This window comes from Mesoplodon densirostris, chromosome 4, assembly GCF_025265405.1.
Source record: "Mesoplodon densirostris isolate mMesDen1 chromosome 4, mMesDen1 primary haplotype, whole genome shotgun sequence".
NCBI classification, from domain to species: Eukaryota; Metazoa; Chordata; class Mammalia; order Artiodactyla; family Ziphiidae; genus Mesoplodon; species Mesoplodon densirostris.
Window position 1 is genome coordinate 146,074,693 of NC_082664.1, and position 25,269 is coordinate 146,099,961.

General features: G+C 52.1%; 1 protein-coding gene across 1 annotated transcript; it reads right to left on the reverse strand.

Moving 5' to 3' along the window:
• Positions 1-2,546: 2,546 nt before the first annotated feature.
• Positions 2,547-16,487, reverse strand: MFGE8 (milk fat globule EGF and factor V/VIII domain containing). The gene is made up of 9 exons (XM_060097354.1): positions 16,290-16,487; positions 13,442-13,570; positions 12,924-13,055; positions 10,535-10,716; positions 9,959-10,114; positions 9,120-9,264; positions 4,649-4,833; positions 3,413-3,568; positions 2,547-3,291 (listed from the first exon to the last, which is right to left on the reverse strand). Exons 1-9 carry the CDS (start codon positions 16,360-16,362, stop codon positions 3,154-3,156), a joined length of 1,296 nt encoding a protein of 431 aa, XP_059953337.1. The 5' UTR covers positions 16,363-16,487; the 3' UTR covers positions 2,547-3,153.
• Positions 16,488-25,269: the final 8,782 nt, after the last annotated feature.

The window sequence follows — 25,269 nt, forward strand, 5'->3', positions numbered from 1 at the left end:
ACCTCCCAGGATGCCTCTGTTTGGACAGGGTGTTTTCTTTCCCCTCCAGACAAACAGGAGGCCTGGCCTGGACAGCCCCTTTGTTTCCTCAGCAGCAAAGCCTAAGGAGGTCCTTCAGCCTTGGCTAAGTGGTCACTGAACCCAGAGCCTCTTCCTAAATACACCTTGACAGTGTGTGTGTGTGTGTGTGTGTGTGTGTGTGTGTGTGTGTGTGTGTGTGTGTGTGTGTGTGTGTGTGTGTGTGTGTGTGTGTGTGTGTGTGTGTGTGTGTGTGCGCGCGCGCACGCGCACGCACGCATTACATACCCACAGCCAGGAGCAATTCAGAGCACAAAGAGCTGTGGTGGACAAGGCTAAATTGCACAAAGTGAATGCCAGCTTGATGAGCAAAAGGGAGCCAATGAAAGTTCCTCCATAAGGAAGAGAGACCAGTCTGTGCACTGGATGCAGGACGGAATGGAGGGGGAAATAAATAGGACACGAGTTCCAATTAGGAAAGTTGCAAGCTTTTCTAACAACAATGACCAAAGTTTTTGAGGCCTCTAATGGGCCAGGCTTTACATCAGTGCTTATGTACATTCGCTCCATCAGTCTCAAGGCCATGGAGGTTCTATTATTTCCACCTTACAGATAGGGAACTGAGACCCAGAGAGATTTAAGTAAATTGCCCAAGGTCACTCAGGGCCAAGATTTGAACCCAGGTTCTCCAACTTGAGGCCCTGCACTCCCCGTCACTCCACTATATTTAAACCAGGAACGGAAAACAATCTAGACTCCTGGGAGAGGCAGGTCAACAGATGCCAGTGCTGACAGCCACATGTGTAGGGAGAGGGATGGACAGCAGAGAAGTTCAGTTTTGTAACAGCTAAGCAAGTTTAATGTCCCAGCCAGTGGCAGGGCTGGCCAGCAGGTGGAATCTCAGAGCTGGCTCTAGGGACTGCAGTCAGGAATAAAAAAGTAAATTTGTGGAGGTGATAGTGAACACTGTGGAAGTGGAAGGGGCTGCCCAGAGAGAGAAGCCAAAGACAGAAGGGGTCATGAGGGAGGGGGCCCAGGTCCAGGGTCCCAGGAAGGGGACTTTCAGAAGGCTGTGGCCAACACATCCAAGGCTGCAAAGATGAGCAGGAAGAAGGGACTGAGAGGTGGCTTAGGCAATTCCATAGTCACCTTGGATCTCCTGGTCCAGGTGGGGGGCTTGTGACACCAGCCCACCCAGCCAACCAGCCAGTGAGACTGGCCCACAGAAAACATTCAACGCCACAAAGAAAGACAAATTGACAGATGGGAGTGACACTTGGTTTCCCCTTCTGCAAGTGGGACTCCTGCATTCTAACAAGGCCCGAGCTGCAGTTACTTACTGGGGAGGCATCCAAGAGCAGAGATGCAGGGAAAAAGCTGTTTCTCCCACCGTCTGCTAAGTCCCCAGGAGAGGCCTGAACAAGTTGGGTGGTAGGAAATGCTCCCAGGAGGGAGACCTAAAGCCAGCAACCACCCAGAAAGACTGACTTCAAACCCAACCCATGCAGCTCCACAGAGGAGAGCTCTGAAACCGGAAGGAGTGAGCCAATAGACCCCCAGGGGTGGGGAGCCCCACAAACCCATTTCATTCAGAGACCACAGCCTGGGCCTTTTATTCCATCCCTGCCCAGCCAAGAAGCCCTGGCAACAGGAGCTCTTGGGGGGGAGCCACTTCCAGACTAATTTCTCTGATGAACTTCCAACAAAGCCACACCCTCCCTTTGGCAGCCACATGGCCAGATCTGCTGCCTAGAGGTGCCTATGTGTACGAAGGCATGGCTCCCAAAGTCTGTTCTGGAAAATCCATCTTGTGTCCCAAGGCGTTGAATACTAGGGTAGTTTCATATGCCCCTTCCCAGCTAGTCAGTCCCTCTTTTTTCTGCAAGCCCCACTTCCAGATCACTGGCCTGCACTGCCTCCCACTGGCCACCTCCTAATGGCCCCTGCATGGTGTGAGGGGGTGGGAGGAGAGGGGTACCCCTGGAGCTCTCCTCCCAGCCCTGGAGTGGAGTTGCCAGTGGCCTCTCGGGAACCAGGGCGCTGGGCCAGGAACGCCCCGCCCACTTGGCAGAGCCCTGGCCCCTCCCATTCCACACTGCACCCCGCCCTGGGGCTCCTACAGCTCTGAAAGCAGCCCAGGTTCACTGAGTTTCTAATAGTTTCTCCAGCCCACCGCTCCAGTTGCAGAGAAAATGGCAATTGCCGCAGGGGAAAACCAGCAGCCTCTGCCTGTCTTCCTGGCGTGGGAAGGGAGCAAAGGCATGTGTGAAGACAGCCTCTGCACGGGCCCCGCCCCGGGCACTCACCTGGCAGCAGCGATGGCCCTGGGGCTGCACGGGTCTGGAGGAGGAGAATTGAGGGGAAGAGTCCTGGCCCCTCCAGTGGGACCCCCCCCCCCAGTAGTCTCCTCCCTCTCTATAGTCGGGCAGGTGACACAAGAATGCTGGGCCTCGGAGAGGACTCAGGGTGGGGACACCAGCCCAAGTCAAAGCCCATTTTGACGGAGCAATGATGAACCACAGCGAGAGTTCAGGGGGTGATATAAATATATTTTGGAAGCTGCCTGTGTACTCAGGGGTGAAGGACCAGCACAGAGGGTCACCCAGGCCCAGCCACCTCCTCCCCCATCTCTCCACAGACCCACCCCACCCGCCTCTGTCTCTCTCTAAGCTTCAGGAGGAGGGTCAAGAGGGGTCTCCAGGGAGACGAGGGAGAAGTGTCGGGGGGCTAGGTGGCAGCTGCAGAGTGGCAGTATCATGCCCCAGGGCTGAGGGGCAGGAGACCAGCACTCTCCAGCTTGGGGCCTCAGGGCCTATTCCTCCAGGGCCTTGGGAATGGAGGGTGTGGGAGAGGCGCTACGGAAGACCCACGTGCCCTACTTCGCCCTTCCCTGTCCATCCCAGACCCACTCAACTCCCACCGTGCCTAAGAAAATGGGATGGCATGAGGGATAGGCACCAGGGGCACGTGGCGGGGGGGAGGGAGGGAGGGAGAGACGACTGAAACCCCCGCCCCCAGGGCAGCTACAATCAGGAGGGCAGGTGGAAAAGGCAGCAGGTCCCCAGAAGGCCAGGAGAACCAGGAAAGGGGCAGGTGCCCCCTCGGCCCTTGCAGTCACTGCAGCCGGGCCTACCACTAACAGCCCAGCAGCTCCACGCGAAGGGTGATGCGGTTGTGCCAGGCCACAGGCAGGATGCGCACAAAACGAGCCAGGAAAGGCGCCTCAAACATGTTCTTCTTGTGGGAATTATTGTCCATGTTGCCAGGGAAGATCTAGAAACAGAGAGGGGGTCAGGAGGGCCCCAGAGCCAGCCTTCCTCCCCTCAGGGCCCCGGATCCCATTCACAGGGCACCCCTGGAGTGGGGAGGGAAGGACAGCTAGACACACACTCACCTTGCTTTCCACGGCCCCCTGGTCCCTGTACTCAGTCCAGTTCACACCATCGTCACCATAGGCCACCTTGTAGGCTGCCACATATTGGATGTGGCCAAAGTCTCGGGCCCCCTGGGTGATGATGCCAGTCACTCGCTTCTGAGAGCCCAGGTCAATCTACAGGAAAAAAAAATCCACCCCATCTTCTTTGCTTGGACCATCTCCAGTAAGGTGGGAAAAGGCAGACACACTGGGGCATACAATCTAGTTTTGGTAAAACTACTTCACTTGGTAGAGCCTCAGTTTTCCATCTATAAAATGGGCATAAATAATGCCACCTACTTTGTCAGACACTGTTAAGCACTTTGCTGCAATGAAGCTCAGATTTCAGAGCCTGGGCTCCAGCCAACTCACTGCCAACCCCTCATAGGATAGGAACAGGGACAGGGGAGGCCATAGCCTATGGGGACATGAACTCCTCCTGAAGCCCCTGCAGGGCTGTCCACAGCCTGACATTGGTCCTGTGGGACTCCAAAGGCAGGCAGCTCCTCACGGAACCCAGCCCCACAGGCTAATGTGCTTGTTGGGGCCTAGAGATGCCCCTCCTGCCCCCCAGTTCCCTGCCCATCCCAGGGAGCCTGCCAGCTGCCCCTGGGCAGGCAGTGCCAAGACCCAGGCTGCAAACCCAACTCACTGCCAACAAGCGGGTGAGCCCCAGGCAAATCCTCACCCTGCCGGGACCCAGTTTCCTCATCTATAAAATGAGTGGATGCTCTGGTTTTCCATGACTCTCCTGTGCTTCCCAATTTCAATGAAATCCAAGGGCTGTCACATGGTGTGTTCTCAGACAGCAAGTTAGAGAGCATCCTCTGAGTGCAGGCAAAGAAATCCTGAGGTGTCCCTCCTCCATCCTGCCCTGCTGTACGTGGGCTCAGCCTTATCACCTTGTGGCAGCCAATGGAGGTGGCCCTACCCCTACACACACACACACACACACACTCACCACCTGGGGCTGGTGGCCTTGGTGGAAGCAGCACTGAGCTCCCCCACCATCCCCTCCTCTGGAGTTACAGAATCAGGAGAAAGGTGGGGATATGAGAGGAAGGAGCAAAGCGAGCACAAAAAAGGCCGTGCAGAAACTCCCTCTCGGGGAGCAGAAGCCTGGGTTGGGCCAGGGTCATAGATCCAACAGCCCCACCCAAACCCACCCAACGCCAGTCTACTCCAGCCCTGCACCCCAGGGGGAGCCTGACCCACCTGCAGCCACTCAGAGGCACTGTTGGTCCGGGCGGTCCAGGCGTTGAACTTGCCCTGATTATCCAGCCGCGCATAGGAGGGATACCAGCTAAAGGCACTGAGGCCCCAGGTTTTGTAGAAGCTGGAGGCTGTGATCTGCTTGTTGGGGATGGTGTTGTCCTTCAGGCCTAGGGGTTCGGCGCATCCTGCCAACAAGGGGGGTGCTGTCACCAAGATCTGGGGTCCACAGCCTCCCAGGGGTGTGAGTGTGAGGTGGTGAAGGGGAAAGAACTCTGTGGCTCCTGACCGACCTCTGGCATCCTCTTGGACAACAGAGGAAGATCCTTCCACCTTTTAGGGCCAACTGTTCTATTTGCTTACTGACAGCCCCACCCACTCCTCAGCTCAGCTCCCACCCCGCGCCCCTCACTTGCTCTGCACAGATCACCCACCGCTCTTCTCCCTCTGCACCACAGCAGGCCCTGATCCACAACCTCCACCCTGTTTCAAGGCCTGACTCATGGGACACCTCCTCCAAGAAGCCTGCCCTGACCACCTCACTTGGGTGGGACTTCTCCCTCCTCTGGACTCACAGCACTTCCTCTGTCACTCCTACAGTACAGCTGCTATTCACACCGCTGAGTCATGGGATAACCGTCAAGAGTGCTAATAACAACCATCTCACTGACTCAGTGCTGACTTAGTCATTTAATCTACCACACAAAAACCGGAACGAAGAGGATATTAGTAACCCCATTCCACAGATGAGAAAACTGAGGCTGAGAGACATTAAGCATTGTGCCCAAGTCTCACACACACACACACACACACACACACACACACACACACACTCCTAATCACCATGTCACACTGTGACACTATCTCCACCATTCCTGCACCCACCCAGAGCCGTGAAGGCCTGCCTGGTGGTGACCCAGCTACGAGCAGGACAATATTCCTGCTCTCTAGCAGGTGGAAGCCGAAAAGTCAGAATTCCTGGGGGAACAACCCTGTATCCCTGCCCCACAGCCCCTCCCAGAGGGCCTTCACACACTCACTACCTGGCATGCTGTCAGAGAGGCCTGGGAGGGTTACCTGAGAAGCTGGCCTTGGTTTCACTCAGGCCTGCTCCAAACACTCAGGAATGTGCCGGGCTGTTCTGCACCTGCAGGCGGCCAGAACAGTTGGGAACAGGCAGGAGATAAAACTCCCAAAAGAACGATGGGCGTGTCTCACACGTGGCAGAATCACCACTGCACAACTGCCTGTCCCTTTGCAAAATCAGGAGTGGGAGAGTGGGCTTGGAAAGTCATGGCTCCATCTGGGAGCTGACTATGGTACCCAGTGCTTTACCTCACTGTCTCCCCACACGCCCGCTCCCTTGCCACTAAAGACATTTGCCTCCAGAGTGTGCTGGTGCCGACCAATCGTACCATCTCCTCGTGACGGTGGTGCACCAGGTAACCTCCACCCTGCTCCCACAAAGAGAGGCTGCTGGGCTGGGAGGTGGCTCATCCCACGGCTCCAGACCTGGAGGGCCATGAGACCTGCCCAAGGCTGGAGCACTCTGCAGAGGACGCCGAGGCATCATTTGCCCACGGTGGCCCCTTCTACAGATCATCTGCTTCCAGCAGTTCATGCCCCCATCACTTAAAGCATGTCAGACAGCCTTCCACATAAAATGCACTGGCAGGGCACCAAGCCGAGAGCAGGACTCTCAGCTTCACCACTCGCTACGTGACCCTGGGAAGTCCCTCCCCTCTCTGGTCCTCAGACTCCCCATCTATAAAATGAGGTACCAGAGCAGTGCTTCTCAAAGATCACCTGGGGACCTTGTTAATATGAGGATTCTGTCTCAGAAAGTCAAGGGTGGGGCTGGGAGTTTGCATTTCTACAAGCTCCCAGGTGATGCTCATCCTGCTGGTCCATGGAGCTCACTTTAGTAGAAGGCTCTAATCTCCCCAATCCATTGACTCCACCACCCTGATCCAAGCCACCTTATCTTCCCCCATGTCTCTTCCCTCACTCACAATGGCCCTCTGCCCCCATTCTCCCTATACAGCCTCAGGGATCTCTTCTAGACCCAACTCTAATCGTGTCCTATTAGCACTCCCTCCACAATGGCTGCCCCTTGTTCTCAGGATAAAAACCTGAATCCTTAAAATGGTCTACGTGGCCCCTGCCTGGTCCATCTCTGCCCACCTCTCCAGCCTCATCACCCACCAAGCTACCCCTCATTCTCTAGGCTCCAGCTCCATTGGCCTCCCTTCTATCCAGGGCCTTCGCATGTGTCAATTCCTTGCCTGGGATGCCCTTTCCAAGTTCTTCACATGGCTTGATCTCCATCATTCAAGCCTCTACTCAAACGCCATCCCAACACAGCAGTCCCCATGCCGCTCCCTCTCTTCACCCCAAGTCACCCTCATCACATCTCCCTCTAATGTTTCCTTCATAGTTCTTGCTGCTATCTGACCTTTCTTTTATTTGCTCCTTGTCTCACATCAGCCTCCCTCGTTAGAATGCAATTTCCATGAGGTCAGGGATCTCACCTATATTGCTCCCTAGAGCCAGGCACTCAGAAAGAGCTTAATAAATATCTTAATAAATGTCTACGGAGTTAAATAACTAATCAATTCACCAAGGACACCTTGCCTGCTGGTGAAGAGGAATCCTGGTGCAGGCCATGCCCAGAAATGCCCAGACCTCAGCCCCACACATGTGCACACAGGCACACACCAACACTCTCTCCAGGTGACTGGAATGCCTACAAGGGAAAGGAGATGGTCCAGTCCTTGAGGGAAGCAGACAGAAAAACTTCACTTCCTCAGCTCGCCAGACTCACCCTCTCTTGGCCTTGGAGGTAACTGGCTGTGACAGGCCTAGGCCGGCAATTAGCCAAAGGCTTCAGACTATGACAGTGAGTAGTGAGGGACTCCAGGGAGAGGAGCCCAGGGTGGGGGGGCCCCAGAACTCTCTATGTCCTTTACCAATTGCCTGAATTTCCTTTTAGCAAAAGGCAAAGTCTTTAACTCCCCACTTAAAAGAGTTAGGCTTGGGGGACTTCCCTGGTGGTCCAGTGGTTAAGACTCCACGCTCCCCATGCAGGGGGCCTGGATTCGATCCCTGGTCGGGGAACTAGATCCCACATGCATGCTGCAACTAAGGATCCCACATGCCACAACTAAGACCTGGCGCAGCCTAAATAAATAAATATTTTAAAAAAAGAACAATTAGGCTCAAAAAGCAGTGACCCTGGGAGCAAGAATATGCTGGCTCAAGTTCATACTTTAAAAAAAGACTAAACCCAGACAGTCACTGAACTGAGCTCTGAGTGGTATTGGGCAGTAACTAAAACGGGATAACAGAAAGAGGTGCCACAGAGGGTGGAAGGGGGAGCAGAGGGTGGGTCTTGGGTTAAGACGAGAAAGACAGAGAGCCACCTCTGCTCTGCAGCTCTGCCTAGTGAGCCCTACAGTTCTGCCGGTGGCCAGCAGGTGGCACTGTGGCTGCAAAAAGAGGGAAATATCCAGACCTCAGAGAAGGCAAGGGCTGGGCTGAGCTGGGCAGAGACAAGGCCCTCAGCCCAACCTCTGCACCCTGATCTCTCCAGTGGTGAGATTTTTTATGACTCGGCAGAAACCTATCCCCTTCTGGTCCCCCATCCCTCCATCTGAGAATCTCTCCAGAAAGAGCAACAAGAATCACCATCCCCAGGGGACTTCCCTGGAGGTCCAGTGGTTAAGACTTCATCTTCCAATGCAGGGGGTGCAGGTTCAATCCTTGGTCAGGGAGCTAAGATCCCATATGCTTCTCAGCCAAAAAACCAAAACATAAAACAGAAGCAATATTGTAACAAAATCAATAAAAACTTTAAAAATTGTCCTCATCAAAAAAAATCTTTAAAAAAAGCACCATCTCCAGCCCTATGACCCTAGAAGTCCCCATGTTTCTCTTGAATGCAGGCTACAGGTTTGGGGGAAGAAACAGTGGATGGGTAGGTGTCAGAAGCCCAGGGATTCAGACCAACTTTTAATACCTACCAGCTGTGTGTCCCTAATAAACAATTTATCTGGGCCTCATTTTCCTCATTCATTCATTCACTCACTCATCCATCAATATTTACTGAGTGCCTATGAGCCAAGCTCTGTTCTAGGCATTGGGAATGTAGCAGTGAACAAAACAAACTCCTTGCCCTCGTGGAACTGACATCTGCAAAACAGAACTAACGCTACATGTTCTAGAAGCTCAAGGAACCAATCAGAGTAAGTGAAAATATTTTGAAAATTGAAGTGGTGTCTTTTTTCCTCTACCAACCAGCAAAGAGCAAACACCTGGGCAGGACTGCTGATGGCCAGGTGATCCCTCTTGTGGCCATCTCCTGTGACAGCCCAGGTTCCTGGGCCTTGCTGCCACCCTACTCTGCTCAGCTTGGCTGAGAAACGAGGGGGCAGGGAAAGCCATCTCCGAGGATTACAGAGCCTCCAGCACTCACCATTCAACTCACAGCCGAGGAGCTCAAAGCGAAGGGTGCAGCCCCGGTGGCAGATCACGGGCACCAGTCTCACATACTGCACCTCCAGAGGGGTTTCAAACAGGTTGACCTTCAGGCCGTTGTTGTCCACATTACCCATAAATATCTAGGAGGGAAGAGGCAGATTGGAGGAGTGGGTCAGTGTGGGCAGTCCCACTTCCTGGGGTGGTCTCCCCTTCCTCTTTGGGCCTGGAGGCAGAGGTGGGCTTAGCAGAGCCAGGAGGGGCTCAGCCCTTCCTCTGGCCACCTCACAGCCCTCAACACAGATTCCCCTTTTCAGATCTTCCTTGGTCACCATGGGGCCTGGGCATAAACCCCTGTCTTTCGCACAGGGCCACCTATGATCTATAGGGTGCCTCTGTGCAAATTAGGAAAAGGTACTCCTTTCTCAAAAGACTTTTTTATAACAATTTTCCCACAGATGGAAGTACACAAACATGACGTGAATGGTGCTGACTTAGTAATGACACCCTTGAGCAGTATACAACCTGTATGACTGTACACGGTATCCCTGACGGCTCTGAATGCATCCCATATCCACCACTACTGCCACCCTCAACAAGTCACTGAACCTTTTTGAGTCTCACTATTCTTATCTATAAAGTGGGGCTATTACTTTTAACCACAGAGCACGGGCACAATCTGGGTTTCCCAAATTCTTCAAACCAAGATACACCTGAAAACCCACCTCATGGCCAATCACCCAGGGCACCCTCACCTCACTGGGGGCCCTCAAACAGCGCTGGGGCCCCAGGGGTTGCTGACCACAGCCCTTCTTTAGGGCTCACAACAAACCTCACCTTATCTCCTGACTCCCCTGCACCCTGGATGAACTGGAACTTGCGCCCATTGGTGCTGTAGGCCACCTTGAAAGTCTTCAGATACTCGGCACTGCCTGCGCGGCTAGCACCCTGCGTCACCACGCCCGTCACCTGCATCTTCCGCATCAGGTTCACCTGGACCAGGACAGGAAGGACAGAACCCCTATCTCCCAGGTTCTTTTCACCCCCATCACTGCCCCAGCCCAGAAGGAGAACAACCCAAGCAGGACAAATAAGGGCGGCTTTCTCATCTGGCCCTCTCCAGGCTTTGGGCCCAGTGCTCAGGGAAGCACACAGGGACAAGCTTCCAGAGGCCTCGTACAGTGCAAAGAGCCCCTCTACAGCCTAGTGTTCACTCCCCCTCATCCTGCCCACGCACTCCAGGCCCCCCAGAGCTGCCCTCTACTTAAAGATACTTCACCCGTGGGAACCTGCTACCATGCTACCTGGACCCCAGTTATGAACCCTCCCGTGGTGACCCCCAAATGCAAGCGCACTCATCCCACCTTCTCCATTCCCATCACTCTACGCACCCCTGAGCCGTCCCTTCCATACCTGGATCCAGGGGCTTCTGTCGTAGTTGCTGGATGTCCACGCGTTGACAATGCCCGTGAGGTGCAGGCGGGCCAGATACGGGGCCCAGCGCTGCAAACCCATGAAACCCAAGTGCATGGACGAGGCGGAGATCTGGGAGTCGGCAATAGCGCCCGTCTCCATGCCCAGCGGCGAGGTGCAGACTGAGGGGGGAGGGGGCAGTCAGAGGGCCACCCGAGCAGGCGGGGCCCAGAGGACACAAGAACAAGACATTGTGGCCTCTGCCAGGGACCCAGAGCAGAGACCATGAAGGGACAATGAGGGCCAAGGAGGAGGTACCAAGACAAGGTGCACAGTGAGGAAGAGAGGGGCCGGGCAGAGTCACTGGGGATTGGGACCCTGGGCTGCCAGAAGGTTCTAGGGCAGGCGGGCACTCATGGTACTGCCATGACTGGCAGCTGGTGTCCCCCACCAGGCTGCAGGAGGTGGTCTCGTTTTTACAGGATATGGAGCAGCAATTATTCGAGGGGGGTGGTGGGCTGCTGAGCGAATAGCAGCGTGGCCTCCTCTTCCTTCATGCCCCCACCCCATCAGGAGGACCGCCACACCCAGCCCGGTCCCTGGCTCCCCCAGGAGGATGGCTTCGGAAGAAGCGACGCCTCAGACAGCAGTGAACAGTACTCGTACTACACGTAAAGCAAGAAGCACATCTGCCTGGAGTTTTCTAGAATCCCACTGGCAGGAGTTTTCTGGATGGGGTGTGAGTGCCATTCTGTTTGCCCTCATACCCTTTGCCCCTTCTAGCTACTGGTCCTGACCCAGCCATCTGGGAAGCTGCCCCTGGCCAAGCGATGTGGTCCTTGGGGGCCGAGCCTGTGTGCCTGGGGCTCAGCTCCCTAGCAGAGAACCCGGGACAGATCCACTCATATTCCAACACCCCAGGCTCACGCCGAGCTCGGTGTCTGACATTCTCGCAGGGAGAGTGAGGCACAAGGGAGGCCATACACCGAGATCAGAGCCGGCCACTGGCTGAGCAGAGACCTGAACCCAGGTCTGCTCTGCTCTGTCCTCACAGCCCCCATGCCCACACCCAGAGGGCCCCAAGCGTGCATTCTTTGGGCCTGGGGTCCTGGTGGGCTCCAAGGAAACACACCATGTAACAGATAAGGAGGGGCTGCAAAGGTCTCTCTGGGAGTGTTCCTCCAGCTTTGTGGTCGCCACCTGCCTTCTGCCCCAGGTGCTGCCATATCCAGCCTGGGACAGACCCCAGGCCGAGAAGCAGAAGGAGGCTAGATGAGTAATCCCCACTCAGGCACACCCAGGGTTACCTGGGCTCCCAGCACGGTACTTAGTGGGCCCACCTGGCCCCACCCAGGGCTCCATCGGCTTTGGTGACCCCGCCCCCCCGCATTCCTCCACCCAGTATCTCAGACACATCGGCCTCAGCCCAGGGCCCAGGGCCCAGGCCCTCGGGGCTGTCTCCTCTAAGATGAAGGGCATCACAGGCACTTCATCTGCTCTCCCCCAGGAGCCGGCTCCCACAGGGCTGGCCCTGCCCTCCCTCCTCCTCCTGGAGCCCAGCCCCACATCTGCCTACAGCAGGACCTCCTGCCCCCTGCCCGCAGTGCTCAGTGACAGACCCACCGGACTGCAGACGTCTGGCACTGCCACCCCTACTTCCCCTACCCCTGCGCCTAGACATGGCCTCACCCACCCCACGGCAGGTGAGGAAGAGTCCTGGTTTGTGGGAGGGACCCCAGCCAGGCCAGGAGGGAGACGGCGTGCACAGACAACGCTGACCAGGTCTGCCGGGTACCCGCCCAGCGCCGTTCTGCGGCCGCGTGGATGACCAAGCAGGCCAGGCGGGTCAGCCCCTCTGCACACGCAGGGCCTCTGAGCGCCTGACCGTGAGGGGATGACCCAGCCTGCCCAGGCCTCTCCCTCTTCCCAGAGCTCTGTGATGAAGCCAGAGGTCAAACCTGGGCCAGAAGTGTCAGATCCTGAGGCTCAAACCTTATTAACTAACCTCCTGGGCCCCAAAAGATTAAGAATCTGTTGGTTTTCCCCTCTTGGTAGAAAAATGCCAAGACTTTACCCTAATGCTGTGTGTCTGGCTCATGGTGACAGAAAATAACACTCCCACGACCTCTGGGGTTACCACCAACCCTCACTTCCCTGCAGGGACATCAGGCCTGGCCTGCAGTCCCAGGAGAGAGGGCCAGGCAGGAAGAAGCCTGGGGAGGGACAACAGGGTCCCCCGCCCCTCCCCCCCACACCACCCCAGCCTAACTGAGGCTCTGTCCCCTGCCTCAGTGCACCCTGACGCAGGAATAAGGCCAGCACACTGCCTGGGCTGCCAGGACTGTGGCTCAGGGTCTGCCCCCTGGAACAGGCACCCCCAGATACTCACCGATCTCACAGTGGATGCCTGTGTAGCCATGAGGGCACTTGCAGATGTAATGGGTGAAGACATCCCCTCGGTGGAAGTCGTCAATCACCTGGCATTCAGCATCATTGTGGCAGGGATTTGGGAAACAGGGACCTGGGGAGAGGGAGGCAGGTGAGACGGGCAGGTGATCAGGAAGGAGCTGGGGACAGGCAGCAGCAGATGGGCCAAGCCCAAAAGGACCCTCCACCCAAACTCGGCCCACTGCCCGCCTCCCCCAACCATCTGGTCCCTCCCCCTTCCCAATCTGCCCGATGGGGCCTGGGCCAGCCTGGAGCCAAGAAGGGTCACGGGTAGGTGAGTCAGCCCAAGTGAAGGAAGCACCCAGCTTTCCAAGTGGCCTGGGAGCTTCCAGGGAAAAGCTGGCGGGCAACAGGAGGGGTGCTGGGGACCAGTGTCCACTTCGGGAGGAGCTCAGCCCAGCAGCCTGGGCTGCAACTGGGAGCCAGTGGGAAGCGGCAGGTATGGCCCAGGGCGGGTACCTCTCTCAGTCTCGTTGCATATGAGGCCCGTGAAGCCTTCAGGGCAGAGGCAGTGGAAGGGGGGTTTTCTGTCCTGGTCCAACAAGCAGGTCCCACCATTCAGGCACTGGCTGGAGTCACAGAAGTCACCTGCAATGACAGTTCTGAGTCAGGAACAAGTCGTTCACTGAGTAAATATCTGGGGGGCCAACTACCATGTACATCCTGGGCCCCTGAGACAGAGAAATCAAATGCAGTCTAGGCCTCAAGAAGCCAGAGGAAAGAGGCAGACAAGTCACGATGTAATGAAGAGGGACCATGAGCTCTGACAGAAGCCTGCATGAGGGGCCAGCGGAGGATGGTTTCTGCCAGGGAGCAGGAAGTTTCAGAGGTGGGGACATTTGAGCTAGTTTAAAAGTCAGAGAGGGAGGGACTTCCCATCCAGTGGTTAAGACTCTGTGCTTCCAATGCAGGAGGCACAGGTTCGATCTCTGGTCAGGGAACTAAGATCCCACATGCCCTGTGGCATGGCCAAAAAAAAAAAAAAAAAAAAAAAAAAAAGTCAGACTGGGAGGTTGTCGGGCTGGGGAATGAGGAAAGAACTTTCTTCAGAAAAGCAGAAGCACAGAGGACATGGTATGCTGGAGAACACTAAGACATCGCTGAAAAGGGAGACTGGTAGGGACTGAAGAATAACAAGTTTAGACTTTTCATCCTGCAGAACAAGGGCTCTTAACCTTCCTTTAGTCTCCCCACCATTGTCCACCAGGAAAAAAAAATCAGAGATTCTCAAGCATGAGGTGGGAGTGGGGAAGCCATTTCTTAGTTGGGGATGGAGAATGTCAAGCAAAGGCCATCTGCAGAGATGTGGATGCGCTGCCCAGGGTGGGGAGGCATCTTGTAGCTACACAAAGATCCCTCTGGCTCTGTGTGGAACTATGCCGGGAGCAGGTGCGGTAGGAAACCAGGAGAGCATCAAGGAGGCTGTCACAGGCCTCCTGGTAAGACAGGAAGTCAGGCGAAGGGGTGAGGAAGAAGGACAGATTTGAGAAAAACTGGACAACGACTAGAGGTGGGAAGAGGGCTAGACAGGACATCACAGCTTCTGGCTGGGGGCCTGGCTGACAGATGTGCACTGTTAGCCTGTACCCAATCCCTTGACTCGAGTGAACTTCAGCCCACTAGGTCAGCCAGGCCTGCGGAGCACCTTCTAGCTGACCTTAGCATCCCAGAAGGGCTGCCTCAGACCCCACACCCAAACCCGTCATTTGGGGTAAAACATGAGACATCTTTTCTCCTCCCTGCAGAGTCAAGTCATCCCAGGCTGGAGGCCCTCCTGAGATCCCAAAGCCCCAGAGACCTGGGCCGGGGCTCCAGAGAAGGGGACACTGTTAATGAGTGAGGGAGGCCTGAGAGTTCCACCTCAGCGTGGGCCTCAGGAGCTTAAGGCGGCTCCCAATGAGCTATTAGTCATTGGCTTTAAATAGCAGGTTAATCCCCTCCCTGACCTGACAGGCGGCGGGCACTGCCACGGCAGAGGCTTGAGAATGGCCAGAGCCCTGGGCTCCCCTGGACCAGGCAAGGTCCAGCTCCCCTCTCTCCCCCTCCCAAAGTGCCCTCTCCCTGTACTGCTCCAGGGCAAAGCAGGTGAGTGGGAAAACGGGAAAGGGAAAGGTCTCCCCTACCTGGCAGGCCCTTGCCTGACTCACCTGCACACTGCAGCTGTGGTACTTCCCCCTTCCCACAAAGCCAGGTCACCCTCCACAAAACCGCCTTTGGGATTTCAGGGTCCTACCCTCTTTGGGAGATTTCCCCAGGGACATTTTGCCAGGGCTCAAGCTCTGGGGCCAGAGAGGAGTGGCAAGGGACTTTTAAGACCCAGCCAGCTCTCCATGTCTCGGGGGAGCTTGGAGTGGCCTTAGGCTTCCACTCCTGGCCTGGGGGTCAGACTGGCACCGGATGGCAGAGCCAGGGTTCATCTGGGACCCACCCCCGCCCAACTTACTTCAGCCAATCCTATTTCTATGAGAAAATGATGGAGGGGGTGCCTGAAGAGTCTTTGTCATCTCCCCCCAACCCCGTGGGCACCCTTTCCTCAGCCCACTGTGAAGCGAATAGGGCATCCCCATGACCACCCTGCTGGAGGCCCAGCTGCCAGCAGGATGCGTCCTAGGCGGGGGGAGGAGGACCAAGGAAGATAAAGCAGCAGCCCAAGGCCGCAGGGGGAGGGGGGTAGTCAGGAGCCGCCACCTCAGGAGGGAGCCCTTTTCCAAGTCCCTCCCCAGGCTCCTTGCCCCCTCTTGGGTCCCAGCTGGAGGCCCTTCCATTCCACCGACTCCCCAGCCCTTCGCTTATCTGACCAGACACCTACTTTTAAACAGAGGATAAAATTCCAGTGAACTGACCAGCCGCCAGGGCTGGGAAGGGAGTTACCAGGGAAAGTTGGCTGGAGAAGACTTATCAATACAAAAGTCCTAGAAACTTCCTGGTGGAAGGAGGGCGCGAGTCATACACAGTTCAATGGCCTCATTTTACAGATGGGAAAAGAGAGGCCCAACACAGCGGATTCCTTTGTTCTGTGTAAGCCATATCCCTGGGGGAGGCTGGGCTGTCACCCAGTGTCCCGAGTCCCCGCCCAGCGCTCAAGCCTCTATCACCGGCCAAAAGCCCTCCGGCGCGGAGACAGCAGGAGAGGCCGAGAGCATCCCCGCCTCCCTCCCGGGCGCAGCCGGAGAGGTCGCCCCTCCGCTAGGCGCCGGCTCTTTGACCAAGTTTGTAAACAGTGGAAGTAGAGGGAGGGCGCGGCGGCGAACTTCCGAGCGGCGCGGAGAGGAGGGGCGAGAGCGAGAGGGCGGTGCGATCGACTCACCGGAGAAGGCGAAGAGTCCCGAGGCGCAGAGGAGCGCGCCGCAGAGCGCGGCCAGCAGACGGGGACACGGCATGGTGTGGAGATGCGGGCCCGAGACCCGGCCCTTGGGCTGTTCAGACCCGCCGGTTCTCACTCCTTCTCTTGGACGGGAATAAATCAGGCAGCGCAGCACCTCCCACTGGGCCACGTGCTCCGCCCAGGCCCGCCAGAGGCGGACTCGGGGCGGGGCTCCGCGGCTGGGAGGGGATTGGGGGGAACCGAGGGCTCCGCGGCCACCCAGTCCAGCTCCGGCCACGCCCGGCATCTCGCGTGGTGTTGGTGACCAGGCCCTGAGTCCTGAGTCGACTGGGCTAGAAAGGGCTCAGAAGGAGTTGTTTGTCCTTTGCTTTTTGATTTTTTAACTGTTGGCTTCAGAAAATATGCTAAACCTTATTCATAATAAGAAAAACGCAAATTACGAGTACCATGTTTCAGTTATCAGATTGGCAAGTATCAGATTATTAGCGCACTGTTAGTGCGAGGCTACGGGAACAGGCTCAAGGGAGAAAATGTAAACTGGTTCAAGTTATCAAGAGAGCTGTGTGGTAGTATCTATGAAAATGACAAATGCTGAGACAGTAAGACCTAGCAATTCCACTTATAGGAATTCACTCTACCAAAACTCACACGTATAAAGTGACATATACACAATGGTATCATAGTATATCATAGCAGCATCCTTTGAAATGGTAAGAGACTAAAAAAAAAAAAAGGAATCAGCATACTTTTTCTGTAAAGGGCCACATAGAAAATACTTGAGGATTTTCAGGCCATAAAGTCTCTGGGGCAACTATTCACCTCTGCCCTTGTAGCAGGAAAGCACCTCAATATTCCAGGAAATGAGCATAGTGGTTGCTAAAGGGGAAGGTAAGCAGGGTGTCAGGGTGGGAAGAGACTTGCTTGTCATGGTTGACTTTTTCCTAAATGATTCTCTTTTATCATGTGCAGGTATTACCTATTTACAAAAAATAATAATAATAATTTTAATAATAGTGCTCTAGTCAGACTAGACACAGGAAAAAAAAAAAAAAAAAAAAGCAGCCAGATATCTCCCCTACCAGGTATGTTGATACCTAAGTTGGGACTAGAGTCAGACATAGCTACTGGCAGGAGGCCCTTCTTAAAACTATTCAGAAGGAAAATCACTACCTATGATCAACTCAATAGCCACAGAAAAAGCATTTGGTAAAAAACCCCTTCATGATAAAACAATCAACAAACCAGGAGTAAAAGGGAGCTTTCTCACCTGATATAGAATATCTATGAAAAACTCACAACTAATATCATGCTTAATGGTGAAAGACTGAATGTTTCCCCTACAATCAGCAACAAGATAAAGAGATCTGCTCTCACCCCTTCTATTCAACACTGCAGTGGAGGTTCTAGCCAGGACAATTAGGCAAGAAGTAGAAATAAAAGACATCGAGGTTGGAAAGGAAGAAGTAACACTATCTCTGTCTCTATTCACAGATGACACACTCATATATAGAAAAATCTAAAAAATACACACACCAAAAAAAAAAGTCTATTAAAACCAATAAATGAGTTGAGCGAGGTCACAGGATACCAGGTTAATGTACAAAAATCTTGTGTAGTTTTTACACTGGAAATGAACAATACAAAAATGTGATTAGAGTTCAGTGGGATGGTATCTCCTTGGCCTGAATACTTTCTTACCCAGTACTAGATAATTTCAGGTCTTAGTTAGTGCTGCAAAGACAACACAACAATATGATGTGATTTGAATAAGGAGGAGGAAAGGGGGACATGTTTAAACAGGGTGGCCCAGAAAGGCCTCTTTAAAAAGGTAATTTTCACACTGACCCTGAATAAGAAGCCAGCCTTAGAAGGATCTGAGGAAGCAAAAGCTCTGAGAAAGGAACAGAACAGAGAGCTCAGAAATCGACCCCAATGTATACACCGATATGGTCAACTGAATTTTGACAAAGGTGCCATGACAATACAATGGAAAAAGGATGTTTTTTTTCAATTAATGGTACTGGAAGAATCAGATGTCTATATGCCAAAAATAAAAAATAAAAACAAAGTTAAACTTCACACCTTATACAAAATTTAACTCAAAATGGATCATAGACCTAACTCTAAAATGGAAAACTATAAAACTTCTAGAAGAAAGTCTGCATGACTTCTGTTTGAGTGATGAGTTTGAAATGCAAAACTAAAAGCAGGATCCATGAAAGAAAAATTGATAAATTGGACTTTATCAAAAGTAAACAGTTTGCTCTGTGAAAACACTGTTAAGAGAATTAAAGACAAGCCGCACACTAAGAAAACATTTGCAAGTCACATATGTTGTAAAGAACATGCATCCAGAATAAAGAACTGTTAAAACTCAAAAATAAGAAAACACACAATCAGCTTTTTTTTTTTTTTTTTTTTTTTTGCTGTACGTGGGCCTCTCTCTGTTGTGGCCTCTCCCATTGCGGAGCACAGGCTCTGGACGCACAGGCTCAGTGGCCGTAGATCACGGGCCCAGCCGCTCCACGGCATGTGGGATCTTCCCGGACGGGGGCACGAACCCGCGTCCCCTGCATCGGCAGGCAGACTCTCAACCACTGCGCCACCAGGGAAGCCCCACAATCAGCTTTTTAAATGGGCAAGAAATCTAAATTGACAAAGGAGATAAATGGATGGCAAATAAGCATATGAAGATATGCTCAATGTAATTTTTCACTAAGAAAATAAAAATGCAAACAACCATTTAATATCACTGCAGACCTACTGGAATGGCTAAAATCCAAGAAAACTTGATCATACCAAATGCTGACAATGATGCAGAGCAATAGGAACTCTCTTTCACTGCCCATGAGGATGCAAGATGGTACAGCCATTTTGGAAGACAGTTTGGTGGTTTCTTATAAAGTTTAATATAGACTTACCATATGACCCAGGAGCAGTTACACTCTAGATGCTTACCCAATTGAATTAAAACATATGTCAACATGAAAACCTGTACACAAATGTTTACAGCAGCTTCATTCATAGTCATCAAAAACTGGAAGCAACCAAGATGTCCTTCAATAGGTGAATTGGCAAACTGTGGTGTAACCATATGATGGAATAGTTATCTGTGATAAAAAGTACTGAGATATTGATTCACATGACAACATGGGTGAATCTTAAACGCATTTTGCTAAGATAGAGAAGACAGACCAAAAAAGCTAAATGTTATATGATTTCATTCACATAACGTTCTGGGAAAAGTAAAACTATAGGGATGAAAAATGGATGAGTGGTTGCCAGGGGTTTGGGGAAGCAGGAGTGGTTAACCGCAAAGGGGAAGTATGGGGGAGTTTTTAGGTAATGGAATATTCTGTATAATACTAGGATGGTAGATACATGATGCTACCCAACTGCCAAATCCATAGACACTATAGCACAAAGAGTGAAATTTAACATATGCAAATTTTAAAAAATCAACCGGGATGCTGGGGGGCACCAGATTGTGACAAAAGAATCTAACTTTATTGCAAATGTATGACAAAACGTCAGTGCGAGTTGTTATATGAGGAGAGAAGTGGAGTGGAGAGGAACTGACCTCAGTAACTTTGGAAAACAGTGTTTTGACTGGAAACTATAAGGCTAAAGACAAACGGAACTGTACATAATCCCTGAAACCTAGTCGGTAAAGTCAATAAAAGTCACTAAAATTGTTTTTCATGGGGATTCTGGTTAACACGTGCATGTATGCTGGGGCTTAAACAAGTAAGTAAATGGATGGTTGATGGTAGGAGTCGGACTTCTCACTGTTGGAGAAGGAAGTTATAGATGAGCAAGGGAGGAGGCTGGAATAATCCACATGGTACTAGATTAATCAGAGATACCAGTAGGACTTTGTGTTTAACTTAACCTAAATACAGATGGGTAGGTACAGAAATTATTATAGATGTGTGTGTGTATACAAGGTTTATAATACATATGTTTATTTCCTAGCTCTGTCTGCTGAGAGGGACTAGAAACAGTGACACCCCAGTAGCAATGAGCACCTCAGTGCTCAGACCTTGGTCTCTAATACCATTCGCCAATAAAAGGGATGAGAGTTCCTTGGAGAAATGGCTGGTTCTAGGACAGGGAGAATATAAGATGAGCCTGGAGCATCCAGAAAGTGCTCAAATGCTCTCCAATGACAGCAGCTATGTATGCATTGGGAGACAGATTGGTGTTGTAGGCGGTGGGTTCCCTGTGGCTGGAGAGATTTAAGCAAAGGGCATGTGTCAGGGGGACAGTGTTTGAGAGGCACAGTGAGGACAGGTGATCTCTGAGGTCTACGCTCTCTCTAAGATGCCGGTTTACAATTACGTATTTGTCAACACTGCCCAGCTCCATCCAGGTGGAGAGGAAGGAAGAGTTTGTCTGGTTCAGCCCCTCCACTTCTGCTCTCCAGCATCTGTGAATGCAGGCATCACATGGGCTGGAGCAGAATAGCACAGCAGTCCCATCCTCACACTCTCCAAATGCACACCCCCTTTCCTAGACCACATGCTCAAAGCACACATTATGATCTGTGAGCAAATATCTCAGCCCAGGGAATGAACAACCTCCTTTTGTTTTTAAGCCAAAGGCCAAGGGCCAGGGGCCAGCACTGGGGAATAAATATGCTTTCAGTTTAAAAATGTAAAAGTGTTTTCTCTCTGAAACCAAATGGGTGGGCCAAATTCTGAGGTTCCTTTATGTGATTTTTCTCACTTCTGTTGGGACTTCTGTTGACCACTGTGCTCACTAATTTCCCTGGCGACTCCCTCCACCCTAACTAATTTCCCCTTCTCTGAACTCCTGAAGCCCCGATGCTCAGAGCAGCCAATGGTCTCCTGTGCACAGTTGAGTGGCGCCCTGTGATGCCTCCCCACCTGGTTTGTCTGCTCCTCTGAGACAGGCAGTTGGGTGTTTTACAGAAAGATTTAGACCTGGGACCTGGATTTGAGCCCCAGCTTCCCATCTTACCAGCCTGGTGACCCTACCAAGCTGCTAATCAGGCACATTTATTTTCTTCATTCAAAGTTTGCTTCCTTTCCTCCTTCCCAGGAGGTCAGTGGCATGAAAGAAGTTGCCTTGCTGGTCCAGAGCAGTTCTAGGAGTGAGCATCTTGTGTGGAAAAGAAATACACCCACACCGGGGTTGGGGATTTGGTCTGCAGAGCAGAAAGGACGTGGAAGAAATGCCTTGGAAAGATCTATTTTTATAGGGCTCTGCTCAAAGCCAGCTGGACATCTGGACAACCCATCTCTTGCCTGCGTTCAGAGCAAGGGCATTTCCGGAAGAACATCAAGTCTTTTCTTGGAAATCAACCCAGGGAGGGTTGAAGCCAGAGCCCCAGGTTGGGCAGGGTCAAGGGGTGGTTAGTAAAGCACAGGCCCAGGAGGGTTTGTCACGGGCTAACCTCACCCCCCCCACACCCCCAAGCAACACTCTCTCATCCTCCAGCTGAAAGGACCTCGCTTTAAGGGTATGGGTTCCTTGTCTCTGACCTGTCTTCTTTCTCCTACTACTGCCCCCTTTTCAAGTCAGCAGCCCCAGGAGACTTTGTCAGACATTCATTTTGCCATTTCTCCCAAGAAAAAGTCAACCCTGTTGTTAAAAAAAAAAAATGAGACAACAGGTCCAAAATGGAATCACTTGTGTTAAAGCCCCATTTTAGCAAACCAAGACTTAATACCTAACCTAATTGCAGTTACAACCTCCCCCAGGAATGTAATCTTTAACCAACCTGAAATTACCTGGTCAGCACTAGTGAGATATTACGCTCCCCTTAGGAGGGCAACCTTGCCTGAAACAATGCATTTTTTGCTAATAATTTCCTTTTTCTGCCCCCTCTCTGCCTTCAAAAATCTTTCCTTTTCTCCAGCTCAGCAGAGCTCCTTTCTACTTGCTACCTGGGATGCTGCCCAATTTATGAATCGTTCAATAAAGCCAATTAGATCTTTAAAATTTACTTGGTTGAGTTTTGTTATTTAACTCTCAATGAACTGAGTAGCAGACTTAAAATTTCTGATTGCTTGCTCCAAACCTACTACTCTGTAGCTCTGGCCCCAAAACCTCAAGGCACTCAACTCCCAAGTCCTAGCAATGTCAGATGAACTTTTGTAAAGTTGCCAAGTGAAGAAGTTGGTCTACCCAGTCTTTGCCAGATTCTAAGTATGCCGCTGAGCCCAGAGGGACCCCAGCTTGGCTGTATGGGGCAACCTTCTCACCAGAGAGGGGAATTTGGACCACATCTCCTGCCCCAATCCCCGGTGTCACACGTGCTTTGCCATCAATCAACATCCTCCCTACCTAATCCCTACTGTGTTCATTCAGTCATTCAAAAATATTTATTGAGCAACTGCCAAGCCAGGTGGTGTGAGGGCCCATTCAGAACCTCAGAGTTGGTATAGAGATTATTTTAAGCTGAAGACATCTGAAACTCAGTAGATGCAGAAAGAAGCCTTCTTGGAGCTTCCCTATATGACTAAAAGCAGAAAATTTTGAGAAATGAGGATTGCCATAAATGCCCTCTTTGGGGTGGGTCTGCTCCCAGGAAGAGACCAAGAGTAAACCTACCATAAACCCCTCTCTGGAGGAGTTTTAGGGCTCTGAAGAAGACAGAAAGACCATTCATACCTTTTTAGACAAATATTATCACAAACATTCTTATGTCCCCTTAGTTCTCCTATAGAAGCCTATTCCTTCCATAGGAGCCTTTTCTCCCTCTTCCCTTTCCCCTGCTAAGTTAATACACAACCCCTAATTGTAACCCCACTTTGAGTTACTCACCACTGAGCACTCCTGTGTGTAAATAAATTCTTGTTAATCTGTCTTTTTTTTTAATTTTTTTAAATTTTTTTTAAATTTTTTAAATTTTTTTTTTAATTTTTAAATTTTTTTTTTAATCTGTCTTTTGTCAGTTTAATTCACAGGCCCTCAGAAACAGATCCTAAGAGGAGAGAGGAAAAGTTTTTTTCCTTGTCAACAATGGTTTGTAATGAATCTTGTTTTACCCTCCAGTTCTCAACAAGACCTGCAGCTCCTAAAGCCCTTACCTAGCACTGACAATCTCTTGATCCTAAGACATTAAATCCTTCTCAGGGGACCCTTTTTTGGGGGGGGGTGCCAGTTCCTAGCCTTGCACCCCTCCCATCCTCACTCTCCAAGTGTTTGCTAACCTCAGCTGAGGAACACCCTGAGACACAGACCTGGAGCCAGAATCTACTTCTTCCCCAGCATTTCCACAGGTCTAAGCTATTTGTCTTTCTAGAATTAAGATTCTAGAATCTATTTGTCTTTCTAGAATCTAGAATGTTGACAGTGTGGGGGCCTTTGGCTGGGGAAGCTTTGGCCCACCAAGCCCAGACCACTTCAAGGTCTCACGAGCAAGGCGACTTGTAGAAAAGCCTCTTCATTTTCCCACTAATCCAGTGCGTCATTGCTGAATAAAATACTCCCAGATTTCCAAAGGGCAAACATTCGTTCTCAGAAATAGCACCACCCAACCCTTAAGGAGGACAAAACAATGTCCCTAAGGGCCCTCAGATACTGAGTTAGAACTTCACACCACCCTGCCCCCAGCCCCTTGGGCTGCCAGGACGCGAAAGCAAGCGTCCCAGCCAGTACAGACTCCTTAAAGGCTGCACTCAGCTACACACACAAAGAGCCGGCTGGAGCTCTGAAATGACCGCTTGTAAAGGCGCAATTGCATCCTTAATGGAGGGTGGCCCTCCTCCTCCTTCGCCCCTCTATCTTGGGGGGGGGGTAGGGGGAGATCGCTCTTCCAGTGATCTTTGTGTTTGGGAATGTAAAGCTGAGATGTCCTAAGGCATCCAGGAAGTTGGCAATAAAGCTCCTGAGAACCATTTGATCCATACAGATAGATGTGAAAATCATCAGCTCTAAGGTGGCAACACAGGATGTGAAAATGGGGACGTTCACTTGGGGGCAGACGCAGGAAGAAGGCAGACCCTGCATGCTTTCACCTGCCCAGCTCTGCAAAGATGCTCTCCCTCACCTCAGCCCAGCTTCCCCAGATACTTGGAGAAGAAGGGGCAGGAGGAAATTAAGAGGTTTTGAGTGCCTGCTGGCCCCAAGGCAACATTAGCACATGAGAAGGCCATGGAATTCTGAGTCCTCCAAAGTGAGATGGAACCGTGGCTCTGCCATTTTTGTGGTGGGGTAACCAGGACCAGCTACATGATGCGCGGGGTCTAGTAGCCTGCTGGAGGCCCCGTCAGATTCATCAAGGTGAGAGTCAGCTGTTCAGGCGGAGCTTTCGCATCACCTCTAAACTTGACTTTGCTGCCTTATTATATTTACTAAAAGACCTCTTTTCTATTAGGAGAGGAGGGACTCCTCAAATTACTAGCCAGAGTCAATCCAGATTACTTATCCACCCTTGCAAAGTGACCCTGGAAAGTTACAGATGATTCACTGAATTCTCCATCCTCACGCTGAGCATTTAGTAACTGCCAGGCTGGTGCTGAGTGCCAAAGGGACATAAAGGTGACCAGAAGGGGCTCAAAGCCAAGTGGGAAAGCAAGCTTATCCAAGGCTAACAAGGCAGATGGCGATAGGGGCCCCGTGACACACTCTAGCAAAGACCACAGTGGCTCTCAGAGATCGGACAGACAGCTGGAAACGCACACCGCACACTCCATGCCTGTCTCCATAAGGCCTCCCAACTGCAGCTCTAAAGCCTTTCAACGCCAGGGATCTCAGCAGAACTCTGAGAATCCATTTCCTCTTTGAAGTAGCAAGTGGATGCCCACTAGTTGCCAGACCTCCCTGATGAATGTGGAAGGAGGAGTGTCTCAAAGCCCTCCCCCTCAGAGTTAGCACTGGCACCTGGCTCCTGTATCCTCAGAGTGACAGTCCCCAGTTGGCTCCCCCAGCACTTCTGAGAGAATTCTTGCAAACCTGCTGTTCTGCCATCCCCCCTCCCCCCGCCCAGAGA

Coding starts and splice junctions, on each gene's coding strand:
- MFGE8 (XM_060097354.1), bottom strand. CDS start 16,362: ATGCCGTGTCCCCGTCTGCTGGCCGCGCTCTGCGGCGCGCTCCTCTGC. Junction 13,056..13,441: donor ATGCAACGAGACTGAGAGAG/GTACCCGCCCTG, acceptor CCCTCTCCCCAG/GTCCCTGTTTCCCAAATCCC. Junction 10,717..12,923: donor AGGCATCCACTGTGAGATCG/GTGAGTATCTGG, acceptor CTCCCCCCTCAG/TCTGCACCTCGCCGCTGGGC.